The sequence below is a fragment of the Limanda limanda genome, chromosome 14, assembly GCF_963576545.1.
Source record: "Limanda limanda chromosome 14, fLimLim1.1, whole genome shotgun sequence".
Taxonomy (NCBI): Eukaryota; Metazoa; Chordata; class Actinopteri; order Pleuronectiformes; family Pleuronectidae; genus Limanda; species Limanda limanda.
In genome coordinates, this window is record NC_083649.1 from 18,979,715 (window position 1) to 18,997,897 (window position 18,183).

Here is an 18,183-nt window from a genome sequence, read left to right on the forward strand (position 1 = left end):
ATTTATTGAAAGCTAAGGTGACTAAAACCATGCAATACACATGGAATATGGTTTCTGTTCCCTGATAAAACCACCTGCAACAGGAAACAAGGTCCATTCAATAGATTAACTGAATGCATATGTCTTTGTTTAATAACAAAAAGAAACGGGGGATCATTAACACACATTAGAAAAGTTAACAAGCATTTTAAAACAAAAACAAAATCTGTGAATATACTCTGCTAAGCTGGAAGAAAGTTATTTTCCCCAAGTGACTATATGAATCCATATCTATATGAATTCCCATGGTATTAGGGACTAAAATCTATTTAAAAGAATTTCCAAACTGCTGAAGCTCACCATGTTATTTGGCTGATAAGCTTTAACAAGTCATTTAACATAATTAATTTTAATTTTAAAGTTTGGAGAATTAAACTTTAACTTAAAAGGAAAAAATAATGCCTGCCTAGATGTATTTCAAATGACCATCATTTTGCATAAATCTGTTTCCTATCGATCAAACGCTTTGCCATGGGGCCGATGTGACCGTGCAGGGGCTGAGGGGACAGCTCAATGATGGATAGATTAATAAAGAATATTTTTATTTAAATATTTAACACAGTCATTTTATATTTTGTATTTACCATTTGAAGTGTGGTGGAACCAGGCCTTGAATTTTGAATTATTACTATGTTTGGATTTTCTCTCCCTCTCTCTCTCTCTTTTGGTTCATCTTTCTCTTTCCCCTGCCTTCTCCTCCGCTGCTCTCTTCTCCTTCTCTCTCCTCCTCTGTGGCTCCCTTAGCTTTATCGTCCATCCCTAATCCGTCCTCCGTCTCTGTCTATGGAGGTAAACAAACACTCAATAATACATGAATTAATATATGGTGGTTATTTTTCTGAGACAGTTTGCCCGTCTCCAGCTCTTAAACGGCCGCTAACCAGCACCTGAGTGTCTGACGGAGACAAAGAGTTTCTGTCCCAGCTCTGTCATGGCACAGAAACATTTACGCCGTAAGCAGCGGCCACGTCCCTTTAGTCAGGGTTAGGGTTAGGTTTGATGTGAGGGGTATACGGAAAGGGAAGAGAGGAGAACTTGGTCATGTCTTTGCGACGCTGTTTACATCTGGTCAGTTTTGGAATGTGTCTACTCGACATCGATTGGTTTGGAGACGTGCGTGCGTCTGACATTGGCGAGTTGTCAATCCAGCTGCTGTATTTGCTCACTTTTTAGATTAAAGAGCAATAGAAAAGATAGAAATAGAAAAATCATCTTTGATTGTTTATTGATGTCTCAACCTTCTGCAGTTGGTCCAAAAGCTCAAACTGTGTTCACAATGCAAACAAATCAAATCACGGTTCAGTGTGATCCGGACAGAGACCACCACATTTGGTCGGACAACATTTTGGTCCACTGTTCCAAGGCACCTTTCCCACCTGTTATTTTGGTTTCAGCCAAAACTGAATAGTTTGAAAGTTGAGGACCAAACAAGGAGGGTGTGAGAGTCTCTTTAGAATACAGAGAGATTTTTCATGACTAACTACCCTTAATCTAATGTTCCATTATGAGGAGTGTCTTATATTTCAATCTGTGATTATGATGGATACTATACTATATCTACAGTCATTTGTTTTCAACAGCTGTTTTTTGTAATTATTAGTATTATCATGAGTATTGTGTTATTATTATTGCTATTATTAGTAGTATTATTAGTAGTAGTGTTATTATCAGTATCATTATTGTCATCATTCCTGATGGTACTAAAGGTGCAATTTAACGTATACAGTGATAAGATGCCGTCATCATGCCTCCATATAGTTGCAGGCTCTTGGCAGTTGTCCCCAGCAACGGAAATGACATCATCATGCAACTGACGTCAAGCCACAGCAACAGTTTAATCACAGTCACAGAATCAACTTAACTCGTATGTGTTGCAGTGATGCATGTTTGTAATGAGGCAGGACTATTACAGCAACCAGCAAATGAGCTATTATTTCTATTTGCCAATGTATATTTTTACTCTCATTTGGCGTATAGCAGGTGCTTTTTACACCCCCTCCACCGATCTAACATCTACGAGGTCAATTACATTCCTGTCTGCCAGAAACTCTGTTTATATACAATCAATTTATATCATTTATTTACAATGTATGTTTACAGTGCACATCCGCTTCAGTGCATGCTTCTCTGCAGCCTTGTTATTCTCAATGCATTTTTATAGAACATCATTATTGCCATTCAGAGCAAATAAGTGTAGTTTTAAGGACTGATGTGTATTACAGTCTCCTCTACCACCTCACAATGTGTTTGTGTGGATCATTAAAATCTATTTCCAGTGCAAATGAATGAACTACCAAAGATATACAACCTCTAACATGAATAAATATGAAAGTGGCGCAGCATTCTCTGCACCTTTGTTAATCACAGTATAACTTTCTAAGGACATCATCTTCCTCCCTGTGCACCAGTGTAACATTAATGACTGCCTGAGCAGTGGTCTCTGAAGCACTAAATCAAATTGAAAAATGTAATTGTACACTCCCATCCCTGGAAAAGTCGTCTGAACGTATTTAATACTAAGCGATGCTACCTGCCCACTCATGACTGACATTTGGTTCTGCCTCCTCCGCCAGCAGTAAAGCGGTCAACTAGCTGCTGTAGTTCAAAAACACTTATTTCAATTATATATGTTATGTAAGACCCGTAACTAGCATACATTCTTTTTGATGCTACATTCTACATTATCAAGCTTCAAAATAAAAGGTGTCACGGGGTGCGTGTTTCCAAGGCACAGCGTACTTATGGTTTAGCACCGGTCCTCAAACAACACGCCTCGCATTTCTTCCTGGTTTTCCTCTGATCATAAGCACTGTTCTTTAAAGTGGTTTGAACAAACAATAAGCAATTTCTTTATCCGTGAGGGAGATGATGGAAAGATGGTCTATTATCATTAGATAGTATTGTTTAATGACGTGAGTCACTTCTAGCTGCAATATGAGTTATTTTAATTATGTTTATGTAACTTACTGTATTTGGGCATTGGCAAATATAAGACATTGCTGTTTGCTGTGTTTTTAGTTTTACATAGTTTTGGGTGTTCCTAGATTAGATATTAGTTATTATTAATAAAGCATAATGTCAGGTCAGTCTCAAATCTTAGATTTGGTCATATTAGTCAGACTCATGGGCCAGTTTAGGGCCTCACTCCTACACCTCTGTTAGGGGGTACAAGCAGCTATTTTAAACCCGACAATAAAAAAAGGGAATATACTCCTTTGCCATTGCCAGTAGAGGATTCCACCCCCCACCCCCCCCTTGAAGAAACCAACACTGTCTTGCCAGAGTTGCATCTCAAGATTTAGGTGTTGCATGTTGTTCCCAAGATGTACAAAAAAAAAAAAAAAACAGCCATGGCTTGTTACATGCCAATGACCAAACGCTCAATGAAAGACATTGAATGACATCATGCTGTTAAAACTGCAGAGTCACTAAGGAAGAAGAAGAAAAAAGGACATAAACCCGGGTGTCATGTTTCCCTTACTGCCTATCGGAGCCATGGAGCTTATAAAAACTTTGAGTGAATGCAGATTGTATCCATTCTAATTGCAGACAATAGATGTTAATGGGTTTTTTGAGCAGTGGAAAAGTGACTTGATTTCAGTTCAAACCCTTGAACCGACTTTCTTTTTGGTTAAATCGAAATGCCTCAGTTAGTTGCACATTTTGTACACTTTTAAAACAAGCTTAAATGATACAACAGTTGATGGCAGCCTGCCACAGAGTAAAATAATATGAGCTCTAAAACTGAATTATAAGTCAGGCTGCTCATGAGATATGTATGGAGTTATTGACTCAATTTAACATCTTCAATTTATCATCCTCCTGGCTTCATCTTTATTGCGTTGTCAATTACCAAATGGTCTCGGGTCTCTCCCGCCCAATTGTGGGCGACTCCCCTGCATAGAGAGACACTTCCATGAGTCAAAAGGCAGATAATAACCATAATACTGAGACAGCACATCCCTCAAGTAAGAGGGTATCCGGCAGAACATAGACAAATTAATAATTGATAGACAGAAAGCCAGCACTACATTGCAATTCTGAGAAGGCCAGTGGCTGCCACAGGAGAAATTTCCAGCAGCAAATAGGTCTTGAAGGTGCCAGTTATGTCATCTTTCACTACAACAGTGAAGCGAAATGCCGAGTGGATCTAATAGACTAATAAATTACAAAATGGAGCCCCCTTGCCCTGAGTAACAATATTCTGTGGCGACCAGAAATAATGTAAAATCTCAGTTACTATTTCGCCTGTGTTACTAACAAATCACAAAAATAACAAATAGGAAAACAACTACCTTCAGACACGGGCAAAACTTAGTTAAAGTAACAGGTTTGTATTCAGGCAGATAGTTAGTAGCACATTCTGTAATATCTTGTTATTTCCATACTGGGTACAGTTGGTTAGTGGAAGATATGGAATCGCTGCAGCATGTTCTTCAGTTAATAGCATGAACTTGTTCCCCTGTTTCTATCACCGGAGTAGATGGTGATCTTTGCACAGCAAGCTGGCTGCTTCATGTCCGCATTTAAGGTTACATGTTATTGATAATATTGGCTTTCTCTCACTCGCCAGGAAGCAAGGCAGGCTAAAATTAGCAGCAAGTTAAGCATGGCATCGGAGCTGATAAAGTCAGTAAAGTTACTCATGCAAGTACCGAGGGGAGTATTGAACCCCCGAGGCAGACAGCTGTGTCTCTTTAGCTCTTGCACCTCCATACAAATGCCTGTGGATGTGTTAGCGCTTCAAAATTAAGGGTGCAATTGTGTGAGTAATGCAGCAGACGTATGAAGAATCAGTTTATCAAACCTGTGCAGTCAACTGTATTTTCTTAAGATTTTGGTCTGCATATATTTCAATTTTCAACAGCAGGATTATGCAAAAAAGTACTGGGCAGATTACCACAAAACTTGGAGGACATATGTGGTATGGGTCAGGGAAGAAACCCTTCAATTCTGGAATGGATTCGGATCAGTGAGCGAATCCGGGATTTCTTTAGCATTCCTTGACATTGTGGGCGACTTGATGAAAAGCCTGTTAAGAGGACTAATTCGTATGAATCCGTGCAATTTGGTGCAGATCCACATAAAAATCAGGATCTAGTGAATTCAAGGTTTCATTAGGGGCTGTTGGGCCTTGACAGAGGTATTCGCTCTCTGAGTACTCTACTCTTAAGGGACTCCACTGCACACCGCATCAGTCCAAATATTCTAAATGGTGTTAAAAAATAATTTAAAAAGATATATTGTTGCAGCTGATTCACAAGAATCGGTCCAGAAGGTGAGAGAATGGACCAGTGCTGTGCCATGATCAGGAAGAACCAATCTTCCTTACATAAGGAGAGTTATCCCAGTACCAGCATGGTCATTCAAGCTTTTCATTGACCAAGCTCCATCGCACAGGGGCAAAAACAGATATTGCAAAATGACTTGCACTTGTTATGTTTGTAAGTCGCAGGACCTAAATGTAGGTAGGTACAACAGGATACTTATAAGGGTCCAGCTTACAAGACGGGCACGAAAAATCAAGATACACAAAAAATAACTTGCAGAAAAAACATGGTAACATAGGAAATCAAGTTTGAGCTAAAGTGGAACTAAATGTGCAAACTGAACGATAAAGTGACAAAGACAGAGGGCAACGTTGAGACTACTGGGCACAGCTGTGACACTAAAGGACAGGCGCACACAGTCACAGGAGCAGGAAACAGGACAGAAAACAGGAAGTAAAAATGAATCCAAATATACACATTCAAGGAGATTGCATAAGCCAAAAAACCAAAGACAAATAGCAAAGAGGTCACTAAGTCAATAAATCCAAAATGAGTCCAACACAACGTTTCACAAAAATAAACCCATCAATAGTTCAAACCGGGGCAGAATCATGATAGTCATTCAACAGATGCATCACATTGCAGCAGCTCTCTGCTATTTTGTCAGAGAAGCTGGTAGAGGGGCTTGGCGTTTGCATTTCACAGGCTTGTGTAAGGGATCTTTGCTTTTAAATGCCAGGTGTCTCTGGATTTCTCTGAAGGAACTCTATTACATTAATCTGCATCAGCCCGTACTAAGAACTACCAGGGAGGCCGGCAGGAGCAAGAGGCCGAGCACGATACCCATATCCAGAGATAACGTGTGAAAAACAAGCATAATATTACTGACTGCTCAACTCTTTATATAACATTGCCATGCATTGACTGAAGTCTAAACCATAATGCTCACTGCCAGCTATGACGGAGGACGATGTGACTAATGACTGTAGATTAACCGGCTTATACAAGGGAGATTGTTGCCTTTATCTATTTCCAGACGAGTTAATACCTCCGGTTCTGTTGCTCAGCAGTCTCAGGGTGCGCATTGCACATGTTTGATCTCTGCAGCAAATGTAATATAGGTACAGTAAGCTGGTCCACTGGTACTAGGGTAGAGGCAATTCTAAAAGTCAAAATGCTGGCTGTTCTATACACTGTTGTTTTATTTGTGTTTAGACTTGCTAGCAGCATGGTTGAAGAGATGGTAATGTAATCCAAACAAAATCCATTTTGGACGCACTACCAAGCGGTTTGGAAAATATAATAACAATTTCAAAAGTCAAAATTATGGATTTACTATACTATTGAATTTTCAGTTTTGGGCTTACAATGGACATTCATTGTGTTCAGAGGATGCATCTAAATGAAAATGTTTGAAGTCAGTACTAAACCGTAGGGTTTGGTAAAGATAAATGAAGATTATATGAAGTTTATGAGCAATTACCTTGAAGGACTTTGACATTTCCATCAGACCAAGCTTTATTGTGTGCTTTGTGCTAATAAGCAAATCCCGTGCTCTAATATGCAAAACTAAGATGAGTGATAAATATTGTTGAAAACACTAATGTGTGAACAATCGTATCGTTCATATACATATATTTATAACATATATTTAGATCGTTTTGCATATTTGCTTACCCTCCATATGATAGAATAATAAGATCTCACACGTGACTGAACATGTCGACCTTTCCGCTAACAGCATTTTCAAATTAACTCATACCGCGATGCACATTTAGTTCACACTTGTATGCCCACAACACGATAAACCTCTCCCATGTACTGTATATACCAAAGACTTTTATTCTGACACATTACCCAGGCCACTACTTTTATTTCATCAACTTTCTAAAATTAAAAAAAAGTATAGTGTCATAGCAGATAGCATGGGTAGATTATAAAAGACATATTTTTCTTGCCCTTAAAATTCTTTGGAATTTCTTTATTTAGAAAAAAAATGTTCAAGGCTTATTCGTATGTAGCCTTATATTCTCTCTCATCATGTGAGATGCTATCTAGTAGGGCTACGATACTAATGAGTGTCTTAGATAATGTTTAGGAAATAGGCTGAAAATTCATCACTCGTTATATAACTGCAGTTCACAGATTGTTAAATAATATGGTATCTGTGCAACAATGATTAAGTCAATTAAACCCACAGCTTATGTGCTAATGATGAAACCGATAAATATGCAAGGAGTGTGAACATGGAGACGTAGAAAGAGCTCCCCTCTTTCATCGAAGGCTTTCAAGCGAAGCTCATTGTCCAGTGCACAATTTCCATTCTCTGACGTTGAGCAGAGGCACTTAGACGTATCAAAATTAACATCACAACACAACATTCTTGTAAGCTACGCGCTAAATGTGTAGCAACGGGCAGCTCATCAATGCTTTAAAGAAGTGTTTTTGTAGTAAGCTTAAGTGCATGATGGAGACTGTGTACTTCTGGCGCATTGTTTTTCTGAGTTGAAGTAGTGAACACAGGTCCTGGGACTCTACTACTTCAAGTCCTGGAATTCCGCCCTCTCAATATTCTGGAGCTCCCTGACTAAGAAATGAGGCGCTGTTCCCCCACATGACAAGAATCCTAGGTCCTCTTAATGAGCCTGGGTCCTAGACTGAGACCCATTTTACACCGTGTAGCTCCAAGGCTGCAAAGCCTCTTATGAAAATGTAACAACGAAAACCTTGTTTAAAGCTGAAAAGTGATGAATAGTAATAGAAAGCAAAGAAAAACACTGACAGCCTTCGTTTTTTTTTTTCCCTGAAGTGATTTTTATTACAAAGTTCATGAGGACTTACAGTATTACAAGAGAATTTGTCAACATGCGAAAACAGAACGAAGCAGAACACAGGAGTTTAACAAACTGGTAAGATAAGACGATCCACTGTTCACGATAAACATAAAAACTGATTAAGTCCTCAGGAGGTGGGAGCCGGTGAATGACTACAGTGCAGGCATAGAACAGCCACATTCACACTGACTCAGCAAAGGTCAATCCAACCAAGGCAAGATGTGCACATCTCAAGAAAAACATGTTACAATTTTTATATGCCATCGGCTTTTCTCAGAACTTTTAGAAAGCTTCACTTGTATGTACATAAAACTGTACAAAAACATGGCATCACAAGCATTTTTATCCTATATAAATATACCAACAATTAGGATAACAACTAGATTTCTTTCTTGCAAAGACATATTTTCAAGGCAATTGTCTTTGTTCTAGATGAACAGTGAAAAAAGATGAAATGTTCAGTTAATTTTTCAGTTCGTTTGGGAGAGGGCTTTTTGAATATGAACCAGCACTGACATTTCTGAGAGTGAAATCAAAAACTGGGGAGGAAAAAAACAGAAGAGTAAACAGTTTCTACCAATTATCTTTGGAATTCATGCTAAAATCATCGCCTGCCTGACAGCAGACAAATGGTTGTGGAGATCTATTTACACTACACCACCGACGGATTTCTTTATTTTTTCACACAACCAGTTTGCTAAGAGTCTTTGATAGGTACGGAAAATCAACAAAAAAAAATAACCCTTGCCAATTTCACTATAGTAATTTGTCCATCTGTCCACAGAAATGATCACCGTACGATACACACCACAGAGAGGGAAAATATACTCAAGTGAATTCAACACCAAATCAATGTTAAGTACAAATTAAACATTATTCAACATACTTTTTGAGAGTGTTTTAGGTGCTTCATGACGTCCTCCTGGTTTCGGTCAAGAAGGACCGATCTGTGTTTGAGAGAGAGAAGTAAACACAGTTCATTCAGCATGAGTTCGAAAGAAAGGTCAGACCCGGTGATATATTGTTCCAGGGGTGAGTAGCGGGAGGTCGTTACCGGCCGGATGAAAGAGTCCGACTCATCAAGAGAGAGCGAGGGGGGGCAGGGAGGCAGGGGGGATGGGGGGGTGGTGGGGAATAGGCTCAGGCTTGTTTTTGTTTTGCAGCGGACTTTTAAATCAGACTCCCGTCATTCCGTTCGGTGCAACAAACCGACGATTATGACTTATCTGCTGAGGAGTGAAGCTCGTTTTAATTAATGAACTGGTGATCAAAAAGACAAATCTGAAGATGCATCCCAGATTCACTAACACGATAAAGCGCGCAACAGGCTGGAATCAGGTTAAGACTTAACGCCGGAGATAAACCCCAGGATTGCGAGAGCGGTTGTGAATCCGAATGGAGTCAAAAGCCTTTAAATAGATAAAGTTATGATTGCGGCTACGTGACATTGGTTTTATCACTCGTCGCTATCTTTCTCACTTGTCATTAATTCCAGGTCAGCGGTCCTACCCGGTGCTGTCGGCTGGCGAAGCGGCTATTCTCAGCACTGAGAGGGGCGCTCGGGGGAGCCGTGGGGGGTTTAATCACAGTGTATCATGGCTGTTGTTTGAATTTTATTTCAGTCGCTAAATGGCTTTGAAAACGGCATAATGTTCTTTCTCCCCCTCAAGGCAGGATAATCGCCCACCTTATTTAATCATGGCCGTGTCTAGTAATTTCCATATGTTTTCACTTTAATTATTCTAAATGCAGTTTTCAATGGTGGCGTGATGAGGTAAGTGCTGATAAAAATACCCCTTTTAACTGATTGTAGCTCTGCGGATGGATTTGCATTATCTGGTGGGTGCCTTGTCCTGGGGGTGCGCTCACACATGCCCCAGCTCAGGACTCATTACTCACCCTAATTAGAGAAATGTCCATTTTGGGCTCTTCCAGCCTCACTCAGAGCTGCAATCTCACTGTGGAAACACTCCGCAGAGGTGAAAGGTATCTACAAATCTAATCAAATCAATGTTTAATTCAAAGAGGGTGGCTGGGCTCCGCGATGTTGTACGGCAGCCTAGTGTAGCCATCATTAACATCCAATTACTGACTAATATATAGTGTCCTTCAGACGCATCCTTCACATTCGCCTGGAAAATCTTTGTAAAGGAAGGAAGCCCACAGGCATGCCCTATTTTTTTATTCTGTGTTCAGTAGCCAGGGGAGAAAAAAATGCCTGATAACTTATTAAGCATGTTGTCCTCAATACACGGATAATCACCATAACTGGAGTTGAGGTAAATCTGGCCTCAGTTCCGTTTTCCAAAGCTAAGTTTGGACTCAACATTTGTCTACTCTTGCGGAAAAATATTTACTGACACCAAACAAATATTTATTTTGAACTCCTTCACCTTATTGACATTAATTCTAAAAAAGTTCTTAAAACCTTCTATTGATAAAAAAAAAGCACATTATCGGCTAATCCAATTGTTCCAGTGAGTGCGTTGTGTGTTGAATTCACCTCTGAAGAAGTATATATTGTATATATATATATCGTGAGAAATTACACTTTGAAATACAACGACCTACTCCGAATGCAGAGCACTCGTCTAGGTTACACTAGCGTGATATCAACTTTTAGAAGTACTCCGTCTCTGCAGTGGCTCTCACCACTCAAGTGCCCTTTCATGTAAATAAGTCATGCATTCATCAGATCTACTGATGCACTTATAGATCACGAGGGGGAGAGGACTTTCGAGCTCGAGAGGGAAGGGGCCGCCAGCCGGCACGTGGAGCCCGTCTGATTGTCACAGTAGAGGAAAGCGCTCCGGAACCGACACACTGTCATGATTTAATCGACGGGGTGAGTCACAAGCTTTTATAAGAAACACCAATCAGAACGTGTCTGGTGAGCACCCTGCGTTTGGTCACTGTGACTCCGGGAGTGCTGTGGCCAAGTCAACCGTTTTCATGACGAACGATAGGTCACAGTGCTGAGAGTCAGCGGAAACACAATGTCAGCTGGAATGCTTCCACATAGCTTTCTCCACCAGTGGCAGAGCTCTACAGGGAGCAGAGGTAAAGGCCATTCTGCTATGATTAGGGGTCGAAGGTGTGTGTGATTGCAGGGAGCGGATAAATGCCTTCCACAATCTCGAGCTCCACCTCAGGAGACGGTTTCAATCAAGTTTAAACAGCAGCAGCAAAGAAAAGCTTAAATATGCTAGAATTCTGAGGCAAACTTTTTTTTTTTTTTTTTTTTTTTTTTTAAAGCCGGACAAAAATATATGTAGAACACACCATTCAAAGGTATTTACAGCACTGTACATTAAGAGAGACCGTTTCATTTGATTGTTAAGCCGTGCCTTTTGTTAGGGCCTGACTGGCTGTCTATGAAATAATAGCTAATAATGGCACAAGAGCACTGATCACAACTTTCAGATTTAAAGAGATCACTTCACAGAATGGGAATTGGCTAACTACAACAATAACCACTTAGTACTAAAGTAGCAATCACCATCTGCACTTCCTGTGGATCTGTTGAATTGTATCCTTCAAGATTTTGTATAAATAAATGAGTGAGTGAGTGAGTGAGTGCATCAATTAACTTTGTGGATTTCTTAATAAATATGCTTATAAATTAATAATTTAAGGAGGAAAATGACAAAAACAAGTTTTCATGCCAGTGATTGAATGAGTCACAGACTATAGTTTCCTACAAAAACGGGCATTGGCTTTAGTGGGCAGCCTGTTTCTCCTTCTGATAGTGGGCGTTTCTTTCCTCATTTGTGCACCAATCAGACGATGATTAATCTCACAGGTAAATTTCTCTTTTCGGAGTGTGGGCAGACGGGGAGGGGGTTGGGAACTCGGAGGCTGCGCTCAGGGGCATCTCCTCTAAGGGGCAGTCCTGACTGGCGTCGTGACCACTGTTGGAATAGGCACTGCGGGAGGGCGGAAGGCGCGACCGGTGCTGCTCCTCGCCACCCAGCCTGGCACTCCCGTTCGCCAGGCGACCCAGGCTTCCTCTCTCCTGGTAAGGCACGAAGGTGGAGAGTTTCGGGGGGTTCCTGGTCTTGCGCACGGGGGAGGGATGCCCGGGCATCCAGCAGGCGTCTGAGTGGCCCAGCTCGCTGCACTCTGGCGTGCAGTTTCCGGTCATCGCCACGTCGGGGAGGGAGCGGATATCTGTGTGAGAAAACAGCACCGTCAGGGCGAGCTTCGTCGCGGAGAAAGTCTGAGCAACAATCATGAAAGAAGAATTCATGAAAAAGGCATTTGTGAACAGAAATGGTGTCATCTAAAAAACCCCATGAAAGCCACCCCCCTCCTTGAGGTCTTTGCAGCTGTTGCTAAGCAGTCAGCAGCAGTTGCTATGTAGCTGTTGCTATGCACTGTGTAATGAGCACTACTGTGTGTGTGTGTGTGTTTATGTGTGTAGTCCACTAGCCGATGTGATACATTCAGGAGATAGCATGCTGTGTCTATGTCATTTACAAGTATCTAAGAGCACTTTGTCTGCTGCTTTTTTATAAAGTATACCTCTGTATTGTTAATGTGTTCTGCAGCAACATATTGATTTATATTATGTGTGATTTGTAAGCAGTGAATGGTGCACGGAACATGTGTCAACGTGAAATAATGACTGCAGGAATAGACCAAACACCACACACACGCACACCCACATACACACTCTGTAGACATGCAAAATTTGGTTACAAAGAGAATGGCTAAGTCCCTTTGGGCAAAACCATTGCTGAATGAGTTATTGATTGACAGAGCTGAAATGAGTTCCCTGCCCTTGATTATCATCCATTTTTTATTCAGCGGCTCCTAATTAAATAAATGGGTCCACGACCCAGTGACCTCATTTTAATGTACAATCTGGTAAAGCTCCAAAATAAGTTTGCTCTAACCATCACTCAAGTACATCACACTGTGTCTGAGAGTAAACTTGTGCCAGAGGAACCCAGCATAATTTGTTTACCAGAAACGTTAAGCTGTCAAAAAATGGACTTGTTAAGCAGCCCACCTGTTGACAATCTAAACATAAAGCCAAGATTAAATGGGAATACCAGCAGTCACTTCATCTTTCTTACGCCTTCAGTCTCAGACAGCGGCAGACAATTCTATGTCTGTGAAGAGAGGAACAGACGACTGACAATCTTTGATGTGCCCGACATGTAAAGTTTGGATTCCTCTGATAAACTGTAGTGTCACAATGAAAGAAGGCGTCCATCACGGAATGCTCGGCGTCTCGTCTCGCAGCTGCAGGATGAGAGTCCGAGCGAGAGCAAATGTATTCACCGCTGCACATGAGACGAGCACAAAGACGTTGCTGCATGCGAATGATACAACCGCAAGAGATGACGTATCAGAGGTGGCGGCGGCGGCGAGAGTTCGCAGCTCACAGAGAAAGGCCAGCTTGACAGTAAGCCTGTGAGACGCACCATCAGTATTGTGCTCATGACCACTGGCAAGATAATTATCCCACATAATGTCAGACCTCTGAGGCTGGAGAAAGAAAAAAAAGAAAACCTGCATCTGGCCCACCAAGGCTTCAATCTATCAGAAGGCAAAGTGAGACAGCTCGTGTGTGTGTGTGTCCTCGGCGCGACTCTAGATATTAAACTACTTAATAAAAATGAATGGAGGTTTCATTATTCTACATATTTATGTCTCAAATATTAATTTCTCCTGGATAATCCCCTACACAACTGTCCCATTGTTTCGATAAATAATAATAATTGGAAAAGAAGAATGCACTGCGTGATCTATTGTTGCAGTTAATCTCATTGTTCCTGTAATCCTAACTAGCTAGATGTTTAGGCTATTTAATACATTTACTTCACAATTGAGCAATGTTCTGCCTTATTCATGCTTGATTATTTCATTATGCTTAAGTGGCAAAATCTTCTCTCTGTTTACGAGGTCGATGAATGAACTACATTTTTACGCCTGATTAAGGGAGAAGAAACTGAATTTGGAGCTCTATGAAACGACGGGCAACCGAGTCAAGTGTGTGTGTTTCTGTGTGTATGTGTGTGTGTGCGTGTGTCTGCACTGCCTGATGCACAATAACTGGAGTTTCATTTTCTCGGCTCCGCTAAGAGCATTGTCTGTATGCATCACTGCGGTGAAATGGACTCTCGCTACCAAACATGTTCACGGGGGAGAGCGGTTTGAGGAGTGCGCTCCTCAGCAGAAGCACAGTCGTGGAGGCATCTACTCCGACAGGATTTCACACTTGATTAAAACCTCTCCACAGCTTCCAGGAGGTTTACGCCACACCAAGCGGGCCTCGTGTAAAAAATTTGGCGTTGCTACACAAATAAAAACCAGTGTGTCGGAAACGAAACAAAAAAAAGGTACGCTTACACAGGTTTTCTAAAACGCTTCACATGTCACAAATGGGGCCTATTTCCTTCTGTATGAAATAGAAATGGCCATAAAGTGTGTGCATGTCATAGGGTTCGGTGTGAACCCATGCACAGAAAACTCCCAGTTATCCACATAAATTGACAAATGCTCACATTTGCCTATTTAACGCGTAATGCAAGCATAGACTCATTCAGGCTTGCAGACAGGAGATAAAAAGACATAAAGGTTAACGCTGAGTGTCACATCTTTGCTGTCACTTAGGTTGTTAATTTACTTTGGGGAGACTGTGTTTTTTAGAAAACGTAATTATACTTATTTTATGGAATGCCAAGCGAAAGAAAACATGCAATGTAACGTGATACCAAGCACTGGTGACAGGTCTTAAAGCACATTCTGAACCTCGCTCATCATCATCAAGGGCCAGAAAATCAGCATTGACAGCTAAATGCGCCGTCTGGCCTGCCAAAGTCTGCCATTTTTCTTCCAGCGCCGCCAACGCACATAGTCGCGCGTCATCAAGAGAAAGAACATAGACGCTCTCATGCCAGTTATTTTAGTAGGCCATTACCTTGTCTGTTAATGTTTCATCTAAATTTCATGAGCTTTTATTTATGAACTACCTTTGGCATTTTATCTATATCTACCAGGAAATGTTGCAAACGAGAGGCCTAGATTCAAATGTAGCCCGTCACATCAGAGTCATTGTTGCTACACGCTATCATTAGCATAATAGTGAATACAACTTTCAATCACGCAGGTCAGATCACCAGTTATCTACATGTAATTCAAATAAAGTTCATCTGTGTTACGACAGCATGCTATGATAAGAGTCCAGTTTGTTCATTTACATGCACTGACCTTTCTGTCCCGCTCAAATCTATATCTACAAAGAAGAACTCAATAGTCAATACTGATTCTTGTACTTTTGTGTCTGCCTCTTATTGTGGCCATTAGCCAACTGTAGCTGCAGTGCCCATGTACATTGGAGCAGAATACTGTCTGAGAAAAAAAAACACGCTCACGCCTCACTGCAACAATCGACGCCTGAATATTTGATGGACACGGGCGAAGCAAATGAGTCAACCGTGAGGTGAAGGAGGAGCCAAAGGCACAGTGGGGAAATTGGTATTTTCTCGCCCTCTCAAAGCTGTTTTCTGCTGTACCCAGGACCTGAAATAAATCTGCTCGCACTCTGGAAAAAAAAACTCCTTTAGAGTTTATAGTCTTGCATGTCATGGATGGAGGGCTAAGGTGGACAGTGGAGAACAGATGGGCAAACCACAGCACTATTATGCCAGTGGCTGGAACAGGTTGACTGGATTTAGAGAGCTTGTGATTTGGTTTTGAAGAGCAATGACTCAATGACATGTCCACTTCCTCCCTGCACACCACATTTCTTTTCCTCCAGTCTTGGGGGGAAAGATTGCACCTGCAGCTTTCTCCTTCTATACTGAGACAGTTCCATATGCTTGCTTAAAGCAATATCATGAAAAAAAATGAAAAAATGAAAAAGCAAAATAGTAATTTCCACCTTCTACCACCTTCGGTACCACATCAGTAGCTCTCAGTGACGCTTAGAGAAGCTTTGCAAAGCACCTCCAATAGCAGTAGCATAGCATGCACTCCACAGTGCACTTACAGAGTGGAGGTACACATAGAGCTTAACCCCCCGGCTGGCAGATACATGTGAGGGGTGGGTTTGCATGCAGCTTGCATCAGGGTGCCAATGGGAGGTGCTGAGTGTCTGAGGCAGGCTTCCTCATCGTCTGATCCCCTGCCCACGGGCATGGGGGAAGCTGCCTCTTCCTGAGATTTCACACTGCTCCTCTCTGTTTGATTGCAGCCTCTCCCCACCGGCTGCTTTCCAGTGTGCGCGCCACACTGCTATGATCGATGGCGAACAAATATGAGAGACCCACAGCTCGTGGAGGGATAACAGGGAAGAGCAGGGACTATCGTTTGGGAGTGCATGTGCGATATTAATGGTGTATTTGTGGTCCCTGCAAACAGTTTATGTGGTAAATTACTTAAAAGTTCAGGGAAACTAAAATAAATAGAAGAAATAACCCCACATCTCTGCACACATTAGAGGCTGGTGTTGGTTCTCAGTATAATAATTGTGCGAATGCATTCTGTGGTTGTCATCCTCCATGAGGAAAAACAACAAGAAACCAGGGTTTTGTATTTCTTTAGCTATGACATGTCAAGTCTTGTTATTCAGGAGCTCAGAGCTCTTTCTCACAGTAAGCAGAAGCATCCAAAAAACAATCCTTTCTTTATCCGGAGGTGCTTTTTTTTTTTTAAGGGTAAAACTTGCCATGAGCACACAAACACAGTGTTGACATGCACATTTCCCTTGCTCGTCGTAATGGAATACAAACCATAGACATGCACTTTCACATCACACCAGCAAAATTACAATGTGTAGGCTTGAAGGCTTTATCACTTTCTCTTTGCAGAAAGTAAGATGTGAGATAAAGCTGCAGTTAACCCGCGTAACAATAGTGCGGTGGTATTCTGCAGGTAATTGATATGCATTTATTCCAAAGCATGTTCTGTGGACCACAGTTCACCTGCCTCCCTTGGATGAGGTTATTTATAATCCTATCATAAATGCATTGCTAATGGATATTGCCATGTTTTTTCATTGTGTGCCAAAACTAAAAGGCACGTTGATAATTCGTAACGTTAATCGAGTGGCGGGAACAACTTAAATCGCGGAGTTAAACTGTCGACAGAACGTGACGCCCAGGTGAGAATCGATGTTGAAGTGTGAGACATGTATCAACGTCTCATTCACAGATTTGGTAAGGCCCCGAATTCACGGCTTCTTCTCCAGCAGGCGAGCCCTCTTGCTGACAACGGCTGATGAGTGGACATGTCGGCCAGCGGCCCGTCAGGAGGAGCCGCTGTAGATGGTTCAGTGGGTGATGGTACACCTCCTGTCAGCTATCTCACCATTTTGTCTCGGAGTTCCTTTATTTGAAGACTGCCTTTTGCATCACTGCATTTGACAAAGCCTTAGCACCTGCTGACAGATCACACCATGCACCAGCTCCTCCAATTGAGAAGTTGATATGCGGTGTGATATGTCAACCAATTCTAAGGCTTTGTCAAACTGTGACACGCGTGAGGCGTTGTAGGATCAAATAGATTCGAGAAACCTGGCTGAGGAATGCGAGGAAACTGGACTAAATGATTACATAGTCACTTTTGTAAGTAATATAATTGTTTCTCTGCTGGTTCGCGGAGGTGTTTGTGTGGAGCTTGTGTGGAGAACGGCTTCATGCCTCTGCCCACAGCAATATGTCAGGGTTGCTGGCCAATTACTGACTGGAAATTGCATTTTGAACTTTACAACAGAATATTGATCTCCTGCAAATGCAATAATACAAAAAATATGAGTCATAAACATAAGAGACTGAGGTTTATGATTATCATGTAAACAATACATTTTTTTTGCAATTAACAAAATGGAGCTGCAGGGAAACACCAAATACACTAAATGTGTTAATACTAATATTGTTATAAAAACGAATAAACAACCTATCCACCCGACCTACAGTGTCATTTGCCTTGTCCTTAGGTATATTGTTAAAAGTACCTTTGCCTTGAGAAGAATAGATGGCCACATCATCTTGCCTGAATCTTTAATCAGAAGAGTCAGCTTGGATAAC

General features: G+C 41.4%; 1 protein-coding gene across 1 annotated transcript in view; it reads right to left on the reverse strand.

The window, feature by feature from the left end:
- Nucleotides 1-11,939: 11,939 nt before the first annotated feature.
- The window catches only part of pcdh1a (protocadherin 1a), a 74,816-nt gene continuing 68,572 nt past the window's right edge, over nucleotides 11,940-18,183 (reverse strand). The window contains exon 4 of the mRNA XM_061086502.1: nucleotides 11,940-12,313. Coding sequence (XP_060942485.1) covers nucleotides 11,940-12,313 — 374 coding nt within the window. The remainder of the gene's footprint in view (nucleotides 12,314-18,183) is intronic.